General features: G+C 41.4%; 1 protein-coding gene, 1 long non-coding RNA gene and 1 other non-coding gene across 3 annotated transcripts; 2 read left to right on the plus strand and 1 right to left on the minus strand.

Moving 5' to 3' along the window:
- The first annotated feature begins 2,812 nt into the window (after positions 1–2,812).
- Positions 2,813–17,280, plus strand: wdfy2 (WD repeat and FYVE domain containing 2). Its single transcript, XM_064310078.1, has 12 exons — positions 2,813–3,116; positions 5,022–5,089; positions 6,153–6,226; positions 7,448–7,502; positions 8,147–8,297; positions 9,401–9,513; positions 10,252–10,378; positions 11,330–11,435; positions 11,796–11,897; positions 12,551–12,681; positions 14,046–14,154; positions 14,442–17,280. The coding sequence occupies exons 1-12, from the start codon at positions 2,980–2,982 to the stop codon at positions 14,469–14,471; spliced, it is 1,203 nt and encodes a 400-aa protein (XP_064166148.1). The 5' UTR covers positions 2,813–2,979; the 3' UTR covers positions 14,472–17,280.
- On the minus strand, positions 16,783–18,626 carry LOC135240524 (uncharacterized). The gene is made up of 3 exons (XR_010325710.1): positions 18,498–18,626; positions 17,791–17,927; positions 16,783–17,698 (listed from the first exon to the last, which is right to left on the minus strand). It is a non-coding gene; the product is annotated as an uncharacterized LOC135240524 (long non-coding RNA).
- On the plus strand, positions 18,510–18,620 carry trnal-caa (transfer RNA leucine (anticodon CAA)). Its single transcript has 2 exons — positions 18,510–18,547; positions 18,575–18,620. It is a non-coding gene; the product is annotated as a tRNA-Leu (tRNA).
- Positions 18,627–19,756: the final 1,130 nt, after the last annotated feature.

The following is a 19,756-nucleotide window of genomic DNA, read 5'->3' on the forward strand; positions in this document are numbered from 1 at the left end:
ATGTAAAATTCGGTATCCCAACAGATACCGGTAAAGATTAAAATTAGAAGATTATTGTCCATAGTAAAATCAGATTATCATAAATTATGTTAAAATCTAAGCAACATTAGCCGGTCCTTGTTCATTCAAAACATAACTGCTTTACAGTTATCAAATAGAAAACAAATAAACCCGTGGCCCATTGATGCAATCTAATCTAGTGTTAGAACAGCAGGCATGCGTTAGGCTATAGCTGAAGGCCAGTGGTCCAGAGAAGAGCTACTCTCAAGTGCTGTATTTTCATGACATTAAATGTTGCCACAAAAAAATCATTTTGTGGTAAGTTGAATTTCTCATTGATCTTCACACAGCCTGCTGATACAGCAGTTGCTATCACTCTGATCCACGTGAATCTTGCTCTTGTCTGTCCAAAGGGCCCTTTGACATAATTCTGCAGGTTCTTTTACGTACTTCTTAGCAAACTGTAACCTGGCCATCCTGTTTTTACTGCTAGCTACTGGTTTGCATCTTGCAGTGTAGCCTCTTTAGTTTTGTTTGTGAAGTCTTCTTTGGACAGGAGTAACTGGCACATCAATGCTTGCCTGCTGAAGAGTATTTCTGATTTGTCAGACAGGTGTTAGGGGGTTTACATTAATAGTGAGAATTGTTCTGTCATCAACTGTCTTCCTTGGCCTACCAGGCCCATTGAGATTACAGAGCTCACCTGCGCTCTTTTTCTTCTTATTGATGTTCCGTTTATTTTAGTAAGCCTAAGGCTTGGCCTATGCCTCTGACTGTTTTTTCTTATTTCTCAGCCTCATAATAGCCTCCTTGACTTTCATTGGCACAAATCTTGTTGACAAATACCAATAAGAGATGTCAAAGGCAACCAAAAACACAGAATCAAGACTAAATACTGAATTCTGTCTTATACATGCACTATGGAAGCAATTGAACTCAGCTGACTAATCAGAAACTCCTGTGAAGCCATTTACCCCAAATGTACTGGTGTCCTGAAATTACACTTTAACCACATGTGAATTGATTACAAATAGAACATTGTGCAGTACAGAGACAAATCAAGAAAAAAAATGTCTTTGTCCCATATGTTATGTAGAGCACTGTATATCCAAACAGGAAAACCTTACTATTCCTCATAACTTCATATTTAACTTGTTTGGTCCATTACTGTGAGCGTGTCTTTTGTTTTTCCTCCAAGAAATTTTGCGCAAAGATTCTTATCTGGTCATTTGGTATGATGCCCAACTGTAAGTCATGCATTATCGCAAATGTCAACATTTAAAGTTTCTTTGATTGTGTTGTTATTTCATTTTTGAGTTGGAGGAAAGCCCATTCTTGTATCATTTATACAAGGTTCTTGGTAAAACATTTCTCATTTGTAGTTTACAGATCAGCCACCAATGCACACAATGCACAGAAACTATAAACAGGGTTGCACTGGAGAATATTGTATCAATGCAAGCGTCACCGTCTAGACAGAAAATCTCTTTCATAATGTGGTTTCGATATGGCATTCACCTCACTGTTAACAGTGTCAATATACCATACATAATTTGTATTGATCTTCTGACAAAAAGGTCAAATATTGTGTTGCATTTGATCAACCTGCTTGAAAATAGCATCAATATTCTTCTGTCAACTTGACTCAAATTCTTGTCATAAATAAATAGTACTAATTCAAGGCTGAATGAGAAAGCCTGTTAAAGCTCTCTTATCTCTTTGAATGTATGAAATAATGGATATCATTGCCGGATTTTGGAATCAGCATTGGCAGGAGATGGTTGTTGTTATTATCATTATTATTATTATCAACCTAATAATAAAATAATACCTGCATAACAATAAATCAGGTAAAGTATAATAAAACAGAACACAACACAGTCAATTTGAATCACTCAACTCCAATAAGACTGGGGTGTATTTGGACCACATTCTTTTAAGAGATGTGACAGCTATTGTATAGTTAATTACAGCAACATTGATGTAATCTCTGAATCTCCCACCCCAGCTTCAAAGAATACATTTCTGTCCTGGCAGGCAAAACATGTTTACAAAAAAGGATGTCCTATAGACTACGTATTAGATATATCGGACTTCCTTAAAAAAAAAAAAAAAAAAAAATGAACAATGCGTTACAATGTTTCTGAATTTGTGTCATTTTTGTCATTCTTGTCCAGGTGAATTTTGGTTTCATAATGTCGGTTCAGTTAATCATTGCTTGTGGCTGATGTGTTGTAAAAATGCAGTTGGGGGTGTGTAATGCTGCCAAATGGCAAAATGCCTAACTGAGAGTGATGTCTCCACTACAGTATATTTTTATATGGTTTACTATTAAAAAGTTAGGTCTTCCCTCTTCAAATCCACGGACAAGCTGCTCATTACAAAAAAGTAGTTGAGATCATGTATAATGTTTCTGACACAAAGATGTTGTTTTCAGTGACCCCTTGCATTCTGTACTGGCTTTTAAAATACAATATTGATTCATTTTCTACATATTGCATATGTTGTAGCAATTATTGATATTGTACACTATTATTTAATAATACACAATATCAACATACAACTAACTCTGAGCAGCTCTCAGAGTTGTCTTGTGACTATTCACATAGGCCTACATATCATCTTTGATTTTATTCATCCTGTGATGTAAAACATTTATATTTTATATTTATGTTATGCCATGTAAGATGATACATAATTGAAATTCGGAAAGTTAAGTTGGCAGGCAGTTATAAACGTTTCTAAAATTATGCAAATATTCTTTGGAGGTCAGTCATTTTCAGCGGGGTATTTGAATGCGCAGGCGCACTTGGCTTTGTGAGTATGGGCGCTGTAAATTTTCAGGCGTCAGCTGATTCCTCACATCACTGACGGTCACGCACGGGTTGCTGCGTAATTTAAAACCCCAGACACATAAACAGATCGATGTGGATGTTATGCGACTAAGACAAAAATCTGTCTTGGGGGTAGTGAATCTATATGGCGGCAGAAATACACCCCAAACCTCAGGCTCGGATACCCGTCCTACTCGGTAAAATTGAGGCTTTCCAAGATGTGGTTAGCACTGCGGTCATCATTCCCAAAGAAGACGGGGTAATCACTGTGTCGGAGGACAGGTTGGTAAAGCATTTTAATGGTAAAGAACAGTATGTGAAAACACTATAGATTTCACTATCTATAGTATCCTGCACACGATTTAGCTTGTTAACTAGGCTATACATCAATGAAACTGTTGGTTCCCATCTGATATGCGTCAGTTGAACTTGCTAACTTGGCTCCGGTTGTCGCTCTTCTGTTTGAGTATTATAGCGAAAATATAGCTAGGTGTTCTAGTTCAGCCGTTCAGTCGTAATTTGTAGCTTGCTAACGTTAGCTAGCCACATCTACGTTCATAATGATAGTTGCCTTGCTGACAAAAGCATTCATGTACGGAAGCGCATTCGATCGTCCAGGCTTGTATTTCTTGGAAGCCTGTAGCTGAAATGCTGATAGCTGCATTGACGAGAGCTGTTACTATCGTGGAAAAAAATGGAGTTTTGCTAAATGATTCAGCAGCAAACTTGCTTGCAGCAAACAGCAAACAGCAGCAAACACCACTTCCCTAGCTAGTACGCTGCTGTATCGTTGTAGAGTTCATAACCGTTCACATTACGCACAGATAATGCACGCGCAAGTTAAGTATTTTTTTGTTGTTGTTTTTAACACCGAAAGGCATTCGTGTCACAACACGTTGAACTTTATCAGCTAGTCTGGTAATCAATCATTATTCAATGAAAAACTTTAATTAGACTTTTGGTTTATTGGAATATTTTTAAATTATAAGTTCTGTTTTTTTGGGAGGATGTCAATTTGAACTTCGCATGGAGTAGTTATTTTCCTGCGCTCATGGTGACTGGTGGTGCATAATTCAACGAAGTCTAGGCGCAGGGACTGCAGCGTTTTTTTCATTAGAGTAGTCATTAGAGTAACCCACCTCCTATCTGATCTGTAGTGTCTACCCCAGGTGCGCAATGTTTCAAATACATTTTTGTCATATTTGTCATAAAACCGAAATGTGCAATCTAGTGTACTATAGTGACTGCGAATTTTTTGTTCTGCCTGCTCACAACTAGCCTATCTTGTTTGCTTATAAGTGAATAAGCGAGATCTTTCTCGAATTAGTTTGGTTGCTTGGTAGCTAGATAAGGAAGACATTTAACACTTTTCAGCACTCGACAACAAAATTTCATGGCAAGTGATGCTGATTGTTTGTTGATGGACAGTACAGTACAGGATGTAAAAATGCTTATTTTGTAATGTAAACTCTCGCAGACGTGTGAAGAAACCTGTGACAGTTTGCTAAACCTGGAAGCAGTAGAACACATTTTCTGGCAATGCTGTGTTAGAAATGAAAAAAAAATTTCTTCTTGACTGGTTTCAGCTTATTATATTTTTAGCTTACAACCCATTTATACTGTTAAATATTTACTGAACAAATCCGGTTAAGTAACTTGCTCAAGAGTACACCGGCAGTACTCCACCTGGGAATCAAACCTGCACCCTCAAGGGCAGTTTCCTAGCCATTATTGCACTGCCAGCTCTGCCACGCTGCAGCTGATGTCCTACTGTGTCTGTGTTTGGCAAAACATGCTGTTAGCTGAGGTCAGGTTGCTGTGGAATTGTCCCTGCTCCACCCCAAGGTGTAGCCGAGCCACTGGAGATGGCATTATATGAAAGGTGCCAGTGCAGCTGACATGGTAGTTTATCTGGGTTATGGGTCTCCTGTGGTGAAACACCTTCAGCACTGCAGTTGCATGTCACAGCTGCTGGGATATGGGAAACTGGCCTTTTGCAGAGAACCTTGCGCCAGTCCAGGTTTTACGAGAAGCGGGTCGGTGAATGATGTGTGAACCACCTGCTTGTTGATGGTTGGCTATAACCTCTTTATAGTAAAAACCTGTGCTGGCTCAAGGGGCTGTTCTTCTGGAGGGCTGTTTGCATATATACATATTTTATAAATGAATATTGGCTCTCCCTCCCAGGACAGTTCGGGTATGGCTGAAGAGAGACAGTGGGCAGTACTGGCCAAGCATCTACCACACTTTGCCAGGTAAGATATCACTCCATGGAGTCTGTCTGCAAAGAACTGTGCATGAGCATATCTGAGCCACTCCATTTCTGATATACTTGTATGAAGTCTTTGCTTAAAAACTACTTTTTCCAGTCTCGCTTTTTATTTTGTTATTTATTTACTCATTCTTTTTATTGAGTACCTTAAACTTCATTTGATAGTTTATTTGTCATACTTATGTTTTTCCTTTTCTCTCTGTAAATTACCTGATGTGTTTTTTTAATGCTTTTGTGTCAATTGCACTTTGTAAAGGGCTTTGCACTATATTGATGAAGTTCATTGTAATAATGCTTATTCATCTTCTCTTTTTTCTTCTTATTTTTATTATTATACTTTCGTCAACTCTGCTGTGGCTCTCTTACCAGCCTTGCTGCTGGAATCATTTTTTAAAAATGTAAACGGGTTTGTAATGATGCACGCTCTAATTTCTCTGTGGCTGTTTGCCAGAAGGGTTGGGAGCTCGAAGCCTGCGGAGGGGTTGGCGGGTGGGTGCGGGATCAGGAGCCATCGTGTGATTCAGCGACACGTCACGCAAGCCACACCAACTGTGCTCATTTATTCAGAGCTACTCCCACATACCATTTTTCATGAGTTCTGATCACAGACAATGTGTTTCTTGTTGTACTCGTGCCTGTATTACACAGTGCCTCAGTCGGGGTGTGATTAACCTTTTAAAGACGGCTGTACTTTGCTGGGGGGGTTTCCACTGTGCAGCACTGAGATGGGGATTCTGTCAAAGTGCAGTGCTGGCTGGGCCTGGCACTCAAAACATGTGTGATCTGGATTCAGTCGACATTTTGCCCTCAACTTTGACTGGCAAATGAAAATGTAAATGTTATCCTACTTTTTTTCCTTCTGAAACACAGTTTGTGTTTTCATTTTAGTTATTGCCACGCTTACACTGTACCAAACTATAACGGTGAAGAAATCAAATCAAATTTAATTGTGAGTTAGAGTTAAGGATATGCAATATATAGATTGAATCTAGTCTGTGGTGTAATAATCTGGATTTAACCCCCTGATTCCGCCCCCCTTTCTTCAGCTCCCTGCAGCTGCATGTCCTTCAACCCAGAGACCCGCCGCCTCTCCCTCGGCATGGACACCGGAACAGTGTCGGTAAGCCATGATAACAGATCTGGCTTATGTAGCGCCTTTCATCTCAAAACACACAGCAGCGAAGGGGAGAAACTCACCTGCATGATGCACAGCAGCCATTTTAGGCAATAACACCCATCATACGTCAGCTGTGGTGTAGGTAGGGAATTATCAAGCCAGTTAAACTTGGGGATGATTATCTACCAATCAATCAATCAATCAGTCAATCAAATTTTATCTATATAGCAATTTCAGATCAATAAAATAAGATAAAAAAGGAAAGAAATGGGAGCATAAATGAAGAAATACAAACTAAAAGCAATACAAAAACAATTATTCAGTGTCCAGAAACTTTAAAATTACTATATCAATTAAAATCAAGAGGTTCGTTTTAAAACGTGACCAGGCAAATCCTCAGTTTGTCAACAAAAAATCTGCAATTTGCTAGCGATACGTATTGCATTTATCTTTCCACGAAGGATCAGTTCAAGTGCTGTTCAGGACGCTGCGTGAGTTACGATGTGATTATACAAGTATGATTAGGTGGCCAAATTAAGAGAGCTAGGCTGAATTTAGTGTAAAGATGGTTAAATGACCACAAGTCCAGACTTTGGATTAACATCTCATCAGAAAGAGGGCATCTCCTACAGCACAGTGTCCCTATCCCTGCACCGGGACATTGGGAATATTTAGTTCAGAGGGACGAACGTCCCCTGCTGCCCTACTAACACCATTTTCAGCAGACACATCCACATTTTCACATCCTTGATATGCTCTTGACTCTTGTAAATGTCTCCCTGTTGCTTACAACTGGTATAGTGATTCTTTTTCTATAATATTGACCTCTAACCTGTTATTTTTTTAGACCAATCAGTTAAATCCAGGTCTGGCTTTTTCGCGCACTCAGCCAGCCAAGTGCTGGTGTAGCTGGTCTCGACAACAGCATTTAATCTTCAACTTGGATTTGTGCACTGTGCCAAATACATGATCACAGCCATTAATAATATTCCCTGTCAGATTGCATGTAGCTTTATGTTCTTTTTGCAGCACTAACAGTAATTTTGCAAGTATAATTCATGGGTTTTCTATTTGAATGGTGAATAGATGCTGTCAGAATTACATTCATAACGAAAGCCATAAAGGATTCATTTATTCAGAAGCATTTTTGTGTGTTTTGTTCTGTTTGTTTGTTCTTTCTAAACATGTTCGTTTGGCTGACTCAGACTGTTTCTCCCCTTTCAGGAATTCATATTGGCTGAAGACTACAACAAGATGACCCCCTCAAAGAATTACCAGGGTAAGGCAGGATGTTTGTGTTTACTGATAAGTCCAGCTATGACTGTTACTGGGACATTTCTGTGTGGTTGTACCATCATAATTTGCCTGGAGGCAGCAAGCTGAATCAGAAAATTCTATTTTTGATGGTAGCAGCTTGCTTGTTTTCCCACAACAGAGTACTTGTATGCTGTGGACACAGACATCGCTTGCAGCTGAGGTTTAAATAGCATGTGATAGCTGTTCCCCATTTTGTATCCTCACTGACCCACTGCGTTTTTACACCTGACCTCTCCATCTTGGCTCTTCTGTTTTGGTTCCTCTGTGGTACATTGCATTGGATTTTACAGTCTGTGACAATGTTTAACCGGGTTTAGTACTACTGGTAAGAGAAGCAGTTTAGAGGAAAGCAGAGAAAGCATATAAGACTCTACACCAGAGCAGATTATGGGTTTGGATACTGAATTGGCCGCTATACCTTTAAACAACTTATTAATGTGAGTGTGTATAGGTTTGTTTGTGTTCTTTCATCGAAATGCTGCAATATTATGGTCCCCACTTGGCAAGTGTAGGGTCAAAATCCTCACTTGCTAAAGCTGAGGTATGCGTGTGGTGTGTGTGTGTGTCTATCTGTGTGTGTTTGCATGCACGGGCATGGTTGTCCAGCTCACCAGGGTCGCGTGACAGTGGTACTGTTTGTCCTGGAGATGGAGTGGGTCCTCAGCACTGGCCAGGACAAGAACTTCACCTGGCACTGCTCAGAGAGCGGGCAGCGGCTGGGCGTGTACCGGACTCCGGCCTGGGTCTCCGGGCTGCAGTATCCTTCCAGGGGGGAGCCTAGCCTGGTCCAAGTTCATGTTGACTAACTGGTGTCCAGTCTAGGGAATATATTCATTTGCTGACCTGTGGGATTCACGCCCTGTCTGTGAAGTCAACAGAGCCATTATATTTATGGGCTGTCCAAATGCCATTTCTGTGGTTTTGTCACTAAAGGTGTTTTCTATGATGTCATGGAATTTTCACAAATGGTATGCTCACTGTTCTCCAACAGCCTGTCGGTTTTTGGGTCATAAGGTGAAAGGTCATTGTTTAGAAACAAAGTGCAGTTTCCAGTCTGACTCAGCTGCTGTGCAAAGGTTTTAATGTTAGTACTCACAAGGTTCTCCTTTCTCTTCCCGAGAGCCATTTTGAAAATGCAAAGTAAGCACATGTTGGGGAAAAAAAAAAGGTTGTGTGTAATACAGTTCATCAAAACATGACTGTAACCGAACGGCGCACAGTTCTGTGTGCTGCTTTAACTGTGTCGGAGCGGTTTTCTCTGCAGCTCTCTGGCACGGCTCCTGTCTGTTTGTTTCATGTGGGCGGTTAGACACCCACTCACTGAGGCCTACGCTGTACCACATATTTCCTGCCTGACAGGGCCTGGAGGCTCGCGCAGCGACGTGTTTGTTGAGCTTCTGAACGTGCCGTCCTGTGCCTGCATGCTCTACGGGTCTCCGTGTGTGCAGCCATTGATCGCCGACTAATCTACATCTCATAAATCACCGATGGCACAGCAGAGACAATGCCTGATGTGTATGTGGTTGTGTGTCACGGATGAGGGATGGTGAGGTAGGCAGCTAGGAGCACACTGCTGCTAAAACTGGTTATGTAATTAAGTTCATGTTTTTTCTGGTTATTATCATGGGGGGGGGGGAGTTTTATTGACAGTGAAGAACCTATAATCATTGCTGTTTTTTGTTAATTAGTTTATATTTGCTCACTTTATTGTTATTTTTCTTACTATTGATTGAGATTGTCGTTATTTATTTGCTTTTTCTGTAAAGCATGAAATATTTGTCATGCCAGTGAAGTTAATTTGAATTTGAGTTTGAATTGGGATTGGAATTAGCGTTTGAATACTTAACCAGGGCTGTGCAGGTTCGACGTGGAGACGAGGCACGCTTTCGTGGGTGAGCACTCGGGACAGGTGACCATTCTGAAACTGGAGCAGGACCGGTGCAGCCTAGTCACTACATTTAAAGGACACGCAGGTAAAGCAGGGTGCACTGGAAAATCGAGTCTCTCCACCCCTGAGGAAGCAGAGAGGAGAGGACTGAAGGAAGACGGGCGCTGACTGAGTAACGAGTAACTCTACAGACAGATTTTACAGGCTAACCACATGGCCAGCTCCTGCATTCCTTCTGTCCTCTGTGTTTGTTAAACTACAGGAGGTTCAGATTGGTAATAGCACAGCTATGTTATGAATATTCATGTTAAGGGGTGCTTGAAGCGAGAACATCTATTCTGGTTTTGTCCTTTACCGTGCCCCCTTCTCTAATATTCAGACCCTGCAGCACTGATTGGAAGTTTGCAGAGCAGAGAGGCAGAAACTTAAATGTTCAGAATGCACAGCTGTATATGTGCTGCTATTGGATGAAATGAGATGCCTTTCTGTAGTTTTCTTTCTGCCCAGCACCAGTGCTTTTTTGTAAACATGCATTTGCATAGCCTGATGAGAAGAGCTCATAGCATTTGGTTGTACTGTACAGTCTGGACTGTGGCAAAGATGTTCTGTGCTCTTCAGCTGTGTGTGTGTGTGTCTGTCTGTCTGTCTGTCTGTCTGTCTGTGTGTGTGTGTGTGTATGTGTTCTGTCTCTGTCTGTGTGTGTGTATGTGTGTATATATATGTGTGTGTGTCTGTCTGTCTGTCTGGGTGTGTGTGTGTGTGTGTCTGTGTGCATGCGTGCATGCGTGCGTGCACGTGTGTGTGTACTCTGTCCCATCTCCAGGCAGTGTGACGGCTCTGTGCTGGGATCCTGTCCAGCGGGTGCTCTTTTCCGGAAGCTCAGATCACTCCATCATCATGTGGGACATCGGGGGATGCAAGGGGACCGCCATCGAGCTGCAGGGGCACAAGTACGGGGGGGGGACAGGACATCAGGGGGCAAATAATTTTTAATGCTTTTTCATAAATATTGAAAATCGTTTAACTATTTAAATACAAGTAAAATTCCTGAAGATTACTGAACCCATGTTAATATTCAGTATATGGAATGATAATTCTTTGCCAGCATCGATTATTAAGGTATTTCAGAATCTGTATCTGACCCAGGTCTGGTGGGCAGGGGCAAGGACGCACACGGCTGTGGGGTAGGGTGGGGCAGACGGGTTGAAACAGAGCTTTCTGTCAGAAGACCGAAATGGTTGGACAAACTGTTCAGTTATTAGAATCTTTGCTGTATGAGCAACATTGGCATTTCCGTGCTATGTCATTACCTTTGAGTTTTCCTGTGAAGCTAGTACGTTTTTATCCATCCATGCATGTTTCACAGCTCTGTGTCACAAAGCCTCTTGTGAAAGAACAGTGAGTCTTTAAATTGCTTTACAGTAATTGTTCAGCATGTGTAGAGATAAGCTCTGGAAGGAAATTAGCTGCAGCTGGGCCTTGCTGAGATGGTCCATTGTATTCACTGCTGAACAGCCACAGACAGGGCTATAAACCTAAGAGATTTGCAGGGGCTGAACTGTGTGTAACTGTGTGTATTGGTAGTGTGCGTGTGTGTGTTCGTAACGTGTGTGTTTCTCACAGTGAGAAGGTACAGGGGCTTAGCTGTTTGTGCTTGTGTTGGTAACGTGTGTGTGTGTGTGTGTGTGTGTTGGTAACGTGTGTGTTTCTCACAGTGAGAAGGTACAGGGGCTTAGCTGTTTGTGCTTGTGTTGGTAACGTGTGTGTGTGTGTGTGTGTGTGTGTGTGTTGGTAACGTGTGTGTTTCTCACAGTGAGAAGGTACAGGGGCTTAGCTGCTTGTGCTTGTGTTGGTAACGTGTGTGTGTGTGTGTGTGTGTTGGTAACGTGTGTTTCTCACAGTGAGAAGGTACAGGGGCTTAGCTGTGCTCCTCACACTCGGCAGCTGATCTCCTGCAGCTCTGATGGAGGCATCGTCATCTGGAACATGGACGTCACCCGGCAGGAGGTGAGAGAGAGGAGGAGTCAGGGTTTCACCCCCCACTCCCATTCCCTGTGTACTCACACACACACACACACACACACACACAGAGCAGCAGCATCCTGTTCGTACCCTCGCAGTTCAGCCTGAGGTTCACCCTCTCTGGGGTCACATTTGGGAAGTCAGCCGGTGATTTCTTTCTGCACCAGTTGTAAAGTCAGCATTTCATTACATCATTTCATAACCCAGTCACTTGTGGTTAATTTTTCATGTTAAAAACTTTTTGAAAAATAATAATAATAAACTTTCTTTTTTGTGAACTCCTGCAGTGGCCTGGTTTTGGGCCTGAATGTGCCCCTCTGAATGTGGCCATCTTCTCTCCTGCAGACCCCTGAATGGCAGGACAGTGACTCATGCCAGAAGTGTGAGCAGCCATTCTTCTGGAACTTTAAACAGATGTGGGACAGTAAGAAGATTGGGCTGCGGCAGGTAAGCCCCGCCCCCTCCTGGCACATTGGCCCCTCCCTCCTGGTCCTCTGCTACTTACAGTCAGTCTAGTGTGACTAATGCCCTCGCCCACATGGCAGTGTACAAAATAGTGAAAGTAAAATGTAAATATTCCTCCGAACAACATGAATTCTCAAATGACAAATGCATAAACAAAATATACTGTAGGCAACGAAGCATGAATGTTTACATAGCTGGCTGTCTCTCGCTTTGATCTTGTCTGTACTTGGGAACAAGTATTAGTGGGTAAATGATTACTTGAAAGCAGCTTCCAAACTGTCACTTTTCAGGAAGGGCTGCCCAGCCCTGTTCCTAGAGATCTACTGTCCTGTTGGTGTTTCTTTCAAGCCTAATCTTTCAGACCTGATGCTAGTAATTAGCAGCTCAATGAGCTCTCCAGGAACAGGGTTGTGCAGCCCTGCTTTACGGCATTGTTAACTGTCGAAGTGTAATTTACATGTTATCCACAAGGGGGCAGTTTTCAGCTTGTTTTCAGGCATCTGGACACAAACAAGTGATGATGTAATTTTTAAGTTGTCAGAGATCTCCATCATGATCCATCCATGTTATTGTCGATTGATGAGTTCCATGAGGTAGGCTGCAGCCTCAGAGTTGCCTGTGTCCTTCTCCCCCAGCACCACTGCAGGAAATGTGGGCAGGCTGTGTGCGGAAAGTGCTCTTCCAAACGCTCCACCATCCCGCTCATGGGGTTTGAGTTTGAGGTGCGAGTGTGTGACCCTTGCCACGAATCCATCACTGATGAAGAGTGAGTAACCCCTCGCTCCACAAACATTGGTGACAGGCACTATTGTGGCTGCCATTTCAATTCAAATCAGCTCTAAATAAATTTTAATTTAACAGAAGAACTGAACTGGCTGAAATAGTGGTATTTGCCCTGACTCTTGTGGTCCACATGATTCCACATGATTTTCACAAGCTAGCTAGCTTAGTAGTATATCAAGTATCGATAGATAGCTAAGGTAAGGACGTTGACTTGTATCCAGTTACAATTTTTGCTATCTAGCTAGCCAAGTTAAGATAAAAGCACAACTATAACGTCCTCATAAAAGCGAACTAGCAAGCTAACGTTATCGATAACATTGCCTTATGAAAGCAAACCTCCTAGCTAGCTAACGTTAGCTAGCTAGCTAAATGAATATAACCAGAAATAATCTAAAGGAACTCTAATTTAAGTGAACCTAACGTTAGTCAAATATTTGCATTGTCTGAACAGCAGGATTTCTTTACGGGGCGTGGAAATAGGAGTGGTTACTGTATTCGTGACGTAGAAAAATGACAACTTTCTCAACCGGTTGAAAATGGGACGATGAATTTAAAACGCATATTTCTCCAAAAATACAGAACGGACATATTTAATACTTTGCTCATTGTGTTTCTTCAATGCCTCTTGTGCAAATAGCACATAAAACAGAGAAAGTGTGAAAATCACCATGGTACTCCTTTAAATATACATATGAGCGCTTCAAATATATAGACATTACTGTTTCAGAATTTGGCGATTGGTGACTCAGGCCACAACCAACTCAATGTGTGCAATTATGCTAGCTAAGGCTTGTTAGAACAAGCCAGATTGTGGGAAATGAACTTCACAAACTGGCTTCCCTTTATTGAAGCTCTGGAGCAAAGAGTGGCTGGGCTTGAGGCTAACTGGAGGAGAAACATGCATGTCTGCATATCTGCTACCTCAGACTCCCCTGCTTGCAGGAACCAGCCCAGACCCCGTGCTCCCAGTGTCCCACTGCTGCTGCCACAGTGTCAGCTGCAATACAGCTTACTCCTGATTACAAGTTGCAATGGCAGCATTTGTGAGGTTATAACAGGAAAACCCTCTAGCACACCATATGAATTTGAACAAAGTTTTTGTTAGGCTTTAGATATTAAGGAGAAAGGGGGAAATTAAGGAGTTGAAAGCCTAACGCAATAAATATGATATTTGTTTACAAGTAATTTTTTTAGTTTTTTTTTCTTTCATTGCATGAAATTCTCACACACTGATTTACGTGATTCGCTATGCAAAGGGCTCACCTTTTCAAGCATTTCTTGCTGCAGCCTTTGTGGCGTTGCCATGGCAGTGTGTGGGTTGACCCTGTGCTATTCTCTGTATTACAGCCGTGCTCCCACGGCAACCATCCACGACAGCAAGCATGGCATCCTGTACATGCACTTTGAGCCCACCAGAGGCTGGCTGCTGACCTCTGGGACTGACAAGGTCATCAAGGTGAGAATCCCTGTTCATATTTACCTAGAGAACACCTGTAGTACACAGCACAATTGGGGGTAAATTGCAAATACAATTCGGTCAATTTTAGGAAGTGAAACGCAATTTAGTTGTATGACAAAATGTTAAAATACCCATTTTCAATTAAGGTTTTTCGGAATATTTGAATTGAATATCAGTTCATTTCCTTGACCAACAGAATTGTAGAAACCAATGGAGAGTATCTGCTGTAGAGAAATGGCTGCTTGTTCCTTGGTCTTTGAGTGGCCTCCCCTCTGTCTCTTCAGCTATGGGACATGACCCCAGTGGTGTCCTGACAACTCCTGTTGCCACAGGCAACACCGAGCAAGCCTCACACATTGGGGGCGGAGCTCCAGTGACCACGGCATTGCTTACTGCCATCCTGGGAGGAGAGAAGACACAGGCTTCAAGAACTCCTGATCCATCCTGTCCAACAAACGCAGCACTGATGCCTTTCTGAGCTGCACCTTTGGTCAGGGTGGGTTTCCTCTCCTCCTCCTCTTCCTCCCTGACCCCCTCCAGACAATTTGTGGAACTTTTAAAACTCTTTTTACCATTATCATTTCTAAATGAAATGATTCCAACTCTATGGTTACTGATTGGTCAAGTGAAGGGGAGAGATGGGAGTGAATGGAATCTTTTTACCCTCTTGTTCTCTCTTTGTGATCTCTCTCTTTCCCCTACCCCTCCTCTCTTTCTCTCTCATCCCTCTGTCTCTGGTATTCCTCTGTGTGTCATATTTCTCTCTTTATCTCTAGCATCATCTCAGTGTTCTTTGGTAGATTTTTCCAGAAGGGATGCCCAGTAAGACCGGTATTTGGCTCTTTCTATAAGTATGTAGCTGAAGGAAACGGTTTGTTAAGTGATTTAGTTTTGATTCGATATTGGTTGGATTTTGAGGTGGGTTTGTTTTAGAGTGGTAATCTAGTTTACTAAAAAAGATGTACCCTCTTTTCTTTGATTCTCTAATCCATACTTGGTCTTGCTCTTCAAATTCTCCTAGATATTGTGATTTGATGATAGAACACATATCGGCACTAGTTTGCACAACCACCACAACCTAACTTCAATTGAAATGGACTCAAAGTGGCATTTGAAAATGTGTTTCAAGTGCTTTATTTGCAGAAATGTACATATCTTCATAGCGAGGCTTTTTTGATTTTTCTATTATTGTGGCCATGATATGGCTATCAGTAATGGAGTGGAAGATGACAAAATGCCTCCTTAATCAAAGCAAAGGAAGGGGAAAAATTTAGAAATGCACAAATAATAACAAAACCAAGTATTAATATATACTGTATATCACTGTAGGGCCCAGATTACACACCTCATGGGGGTGGTTGTACAAACGGCTAGTTTTTTTAGACTCTTTTTCACACACAGTTGTCTTAGCTGTTTGGTTTAGAATTGCCGACATGGCTAAAACGCAAATAATATTTTTGCATTCCTCTAAATTGTACGGTGATATCAATAACTTTCCTAATGTGGTGAAGCTAAAACCAGTGACATATTACTTTGAGAAATCCAAGTCTTGTTCCAATTGGGGTTTTTTTCTCTGTGTGCTTCACTAAAGACACTTGGACATGTGAAAGGAAGTATGCTTTCTTGCTGTATGTTGTGTTGCTCAGCTGTATTGGCAGCTTGCTGTGTATCCTCTTTGTTTTTGCCCTACTGTTTGATCCCACAATCAACCAGCCTGGGCTGGCATGGATTTAATCAAGTACAATGTGATAATACACGTAAATCCCTTTTGAATAAGGTGGGAAAGGAGAATAATGAAAAGCACACATTCCTCAGACCAACCCCTCCCTTTGCTCACCTGTGCAGATAGAGTTCTTGTGGTTGCTTAGCACAGAGGGGCATGTTCTCTGTGCATAGTTCCCTGAAAGTCCCCAGTGGAGCTCCAAGTCTGGTCACAGTCTGCCAAAGCCAGTCAGATACAGCAGGTGGGTGTTTCCTCACAGAAACTCACCAATGGGCTGCCTCGATCTTGTGACTGACAGACTTGGCATATGTTGGATTTCATGTGCAGTCTCTCCCACTCTCTTCTACAAATGCGTAACTGGAACCATCTGAGTGTTGTGAGAGTCCCAAGCATTACTTATTCATGCTCCTCCCTCAGTCAGACTCTTCTGAGAGGGGTGTCAGTCCCACAAAGGAGGGATCAAGTGAAAATACTCTCTGTTAAGTGACACTGTCTCCTCTCCTGCTCATGCTGTCCCTGACATCCCTGAATTAATGGTGTGTGTGTGTGTGTGTGCGCGTGAAAGATCAGTTAGTGCTGGAATATATATCGATCCAAATGTTCCAAAACTGATTGTCTCAGCATTCCATTTTCCAAGTAAACCACAATTCCCATTCCTGTAGTTGTGTACACACACTGGTGGATGTTAAGCAGAGCAGAATGTTCTATTAACAGTATTCATTTACCATACAAATTGTGGTACATACTTTGTGAGGAGGTGGTAACCGGGGCCAGTGGACAGTGCGTCACCAACTTTTGTCTTGTGGTGTCATTGCACATTTTTGTCTTCTGTGACCGTTGGTACAGTCTTTTGGAATATTGTGCACAAACTGCTTGGAACATTCTGATTTTTGTCAGGGACCAGTTTTATTAAAGTGAATTTGTGCTGCTAGTGTGCTTGAGATGATTAGTGTTCTACAGTTAGCATTTGGTGGGAAGAGACAGAAATTCTGTTGTGTACATATTTACAGAACTATGGGACAAACAAGACCATATGTGGTTTTAATTTTTAGTTGCCTTAAATCCAGTTTTTTGTTATTTTGGAGCCAAGTGACATTTGATCATTCTTATAGAATTGGTTTATTTTTTATATTATGTATGTTTCCCAGGGATCTTAAATAAAAAGTAATTGTGCCCATGAGAGGTTTCTTGAATCACAGAGGTTTTCCCAGAACTGTGTGTTTATCTGCACTAATTTCACTGTTCAACATAACTGGTTGGTCAGGCACAATTTGGAACTTTCTTCAGCAGATTTTTGTATTTTAGATCAGGACAACAGATTCATGGAGGCAATTTCATGTTGGTGGCTAACTCAGTAACTACTTTGTATAAAGAAGGCAAATAAAGTGTTCTTTCAGTCACAGTGTGTATTTTTTAAAGTAGCATCACGATTATTTAAGATCAATTTAATAGAAAGTATATCTTATATCTTCGTAGTGCACACAAAAAATGATGGGAAAGAATAATACTAGTGCAAAATAGTGGATAATTAAGTTAGTGTACATATAGTGGTTTGGAAACTGGGTTTTTAACTCAGGTTGTAAGTTTAAATCTAAGGTAGGGCATTGCAGTTCTGCGCCTGAGAAAAGTATTTATCCAAATATTCGGTTGAAGAGCTTTTTGATGCTCTGTGGTGGTTTGTGTAACATCCCAGGAAGCTACTTGGATACAGATGGTTAATTAGAGCACAAAAGCAGCACTTCACGCTCTCTCCTGCCCTGTCCTGCAACAACATTCCAAAGGTGGTCTCTTTCTGGGAATATTCATGACCTGGCAGGCCTGGAACACATATGGGGTGGGAAAAACAATGATTTTCATCGCCATAATGATTACAGTCAGAATAAAAAATGAATGTCTGCATGAATATTTACCAACAATTAAGGAAGCGTCAAAGCCCCCTTCTTTTGACCGGGAGAGGTTGAGGTCGTGAAGGATTTGATTCTGAGTCGTACGCTCTGTGGTTTGACTAGCGATTGGTCCTCACGATCCCATGGGATCATGTCCGAGTCTGGAGAGATCACATATGGTTTGGTTAGCTAGCTTTGTGTTGCCGAAAATATTTAGGTAGCTAGCAAGCTAGTTATACATTGTACGTTTACATCAGTTTAGCCAGACAGCAAGCACTGCTAGCATGTGAATTTACGATGATAGAATGGCTGTGTTGCTGCTACAGCGTGTTTCAGTTAATTTAGAAGCATTGGAAAAAACAAGTGTGTTCAAGTTTTTTAGTTATTCTCAGCTAGTTTTTCCTAGTTAACTAGCGCTATCTAAAAAGCGTTTCTGCCACACTACCTACCTACACCTTTTTAACTATAATCTAGGTAATTTGGCTATAGCCGGTTAGCTAACCTGTGAAACACAAGCTAGCTACGCAGTTGGCCAACTTGCTAATCGTACAAAATAGTCAGCCTGTGGCGTAGCATGCTAGCAAGCCTGTTAATGTAACAACATAACTGTTCAAAGATTTAAAACATAATACTAAGTTAAACGAACGACTGAACAAAGCTACTACCGACCAAGTTATATACTCACTTATCTAACTTACTGACACGATTGGGATAACATTACGATAACTTACAGCTATCAACATGTCAGGATGGCCGAGTGGTCTAAGGCGCCAGACTCAAGGGTAATAACCTTCCTGTCAAAGGAGTATTCTGGTCTCCGAATGGAGGCGTGGGTTCGAATCCCACTTCTGACAAGACTTTTACACTTCCACCATGGGAAATGAATAGGCATGCAAGCATTCTCTCACTTTTACGAACAAGAGTGTCCTGAAAGCTGTTTGTTGCTAAATAGCTTAAGTCACACGTGTTCAGAGCAATCTGATGGTCATGTGTTGCCCATGCTATGTTGCAATATAGCTACACATTGAAAATGGCTTTACATGATTCTTACAGGCTACTGCAATTTTTTGTTTAAAAGAAAGTTTAAAGGGAAGCAATAAAATTGAAAATGATTAACCAGACGGAGGCACTACATCTCCATTTACTGTCAGGGAGTAATACTTCTTTGCATTTACAGAATGTCTATGTGTGTGTGATCCACAAGATTACATGACTCAGCTGCAGACTCATGATGGTTTATAAGACATACTATCTGTACACCACGGTAGGAACGCAGGTCCTTCATCTGGCCCCAAAATAGGTTTGCAAATATGATAATACAAAAAATATAATCTCCCTTCCAGATTTCCTCTATTATTGCATATTTGTCTCAGATATTTTGGCAAAATGTAATATTAGACAAAGGAAACCTGAGTAAACACAAACCCCATTTAAAAAAATGATTATTCAGTGTGACGAATATGCAATAGCAGAAGAAATCGGGAAATGGGCAAATACTTTTTTATGGCACTATCTCTATTCTGTCTATATTTATCCAACAAAAAATAAAATAAATGCAAAAAAATGAAATAAATAGAGAGCCAGCACAGGGGTACAACCAGGAGGCTGAGACTACACAGCACCTGCTAGATACACTCAGCCAACACACTGATGTGCCTTTAAATGCTAACACTATCAGATTTCATTAATAGTGATTCATGATGATTCAATGCGGTAAGAATGGGAAAGGTATTGGCCAAGTACTTGAGAGTAGCAGATTCACATTCTGGGCAAAGGCAGTCCAGGAGCCAACATCTAATGATGTAAAATCAATTAAGCAAAAACTGGATTACAGTTCTGAAAGTTTGAAAGCAATTATTGATAAGAAAAATATCCACTTAACGGAAATGCACATCAGTTTGGAACACAGACTATGTCACTTTGCGACTATGGTTGTGATTGCATTAAGCTGTTTTGAAAAATCGTGTGCTTTGTTCATTGACGCGGTTTT

Source organism: Anguilla rostrata, chromosome 15 (assembly GCF_018555375.3).
Source record: "Anguilla rostrata isolate EN2019 chromosome 15, ASM1855537v3, whole genome shotgun sequence".
Lineage (NCBI taxonomy): Eukaryota > Metazoa > Chordata > Actinopteri > Anguilliformes > Anguillidae > Anguilla > Anguilla rostrata.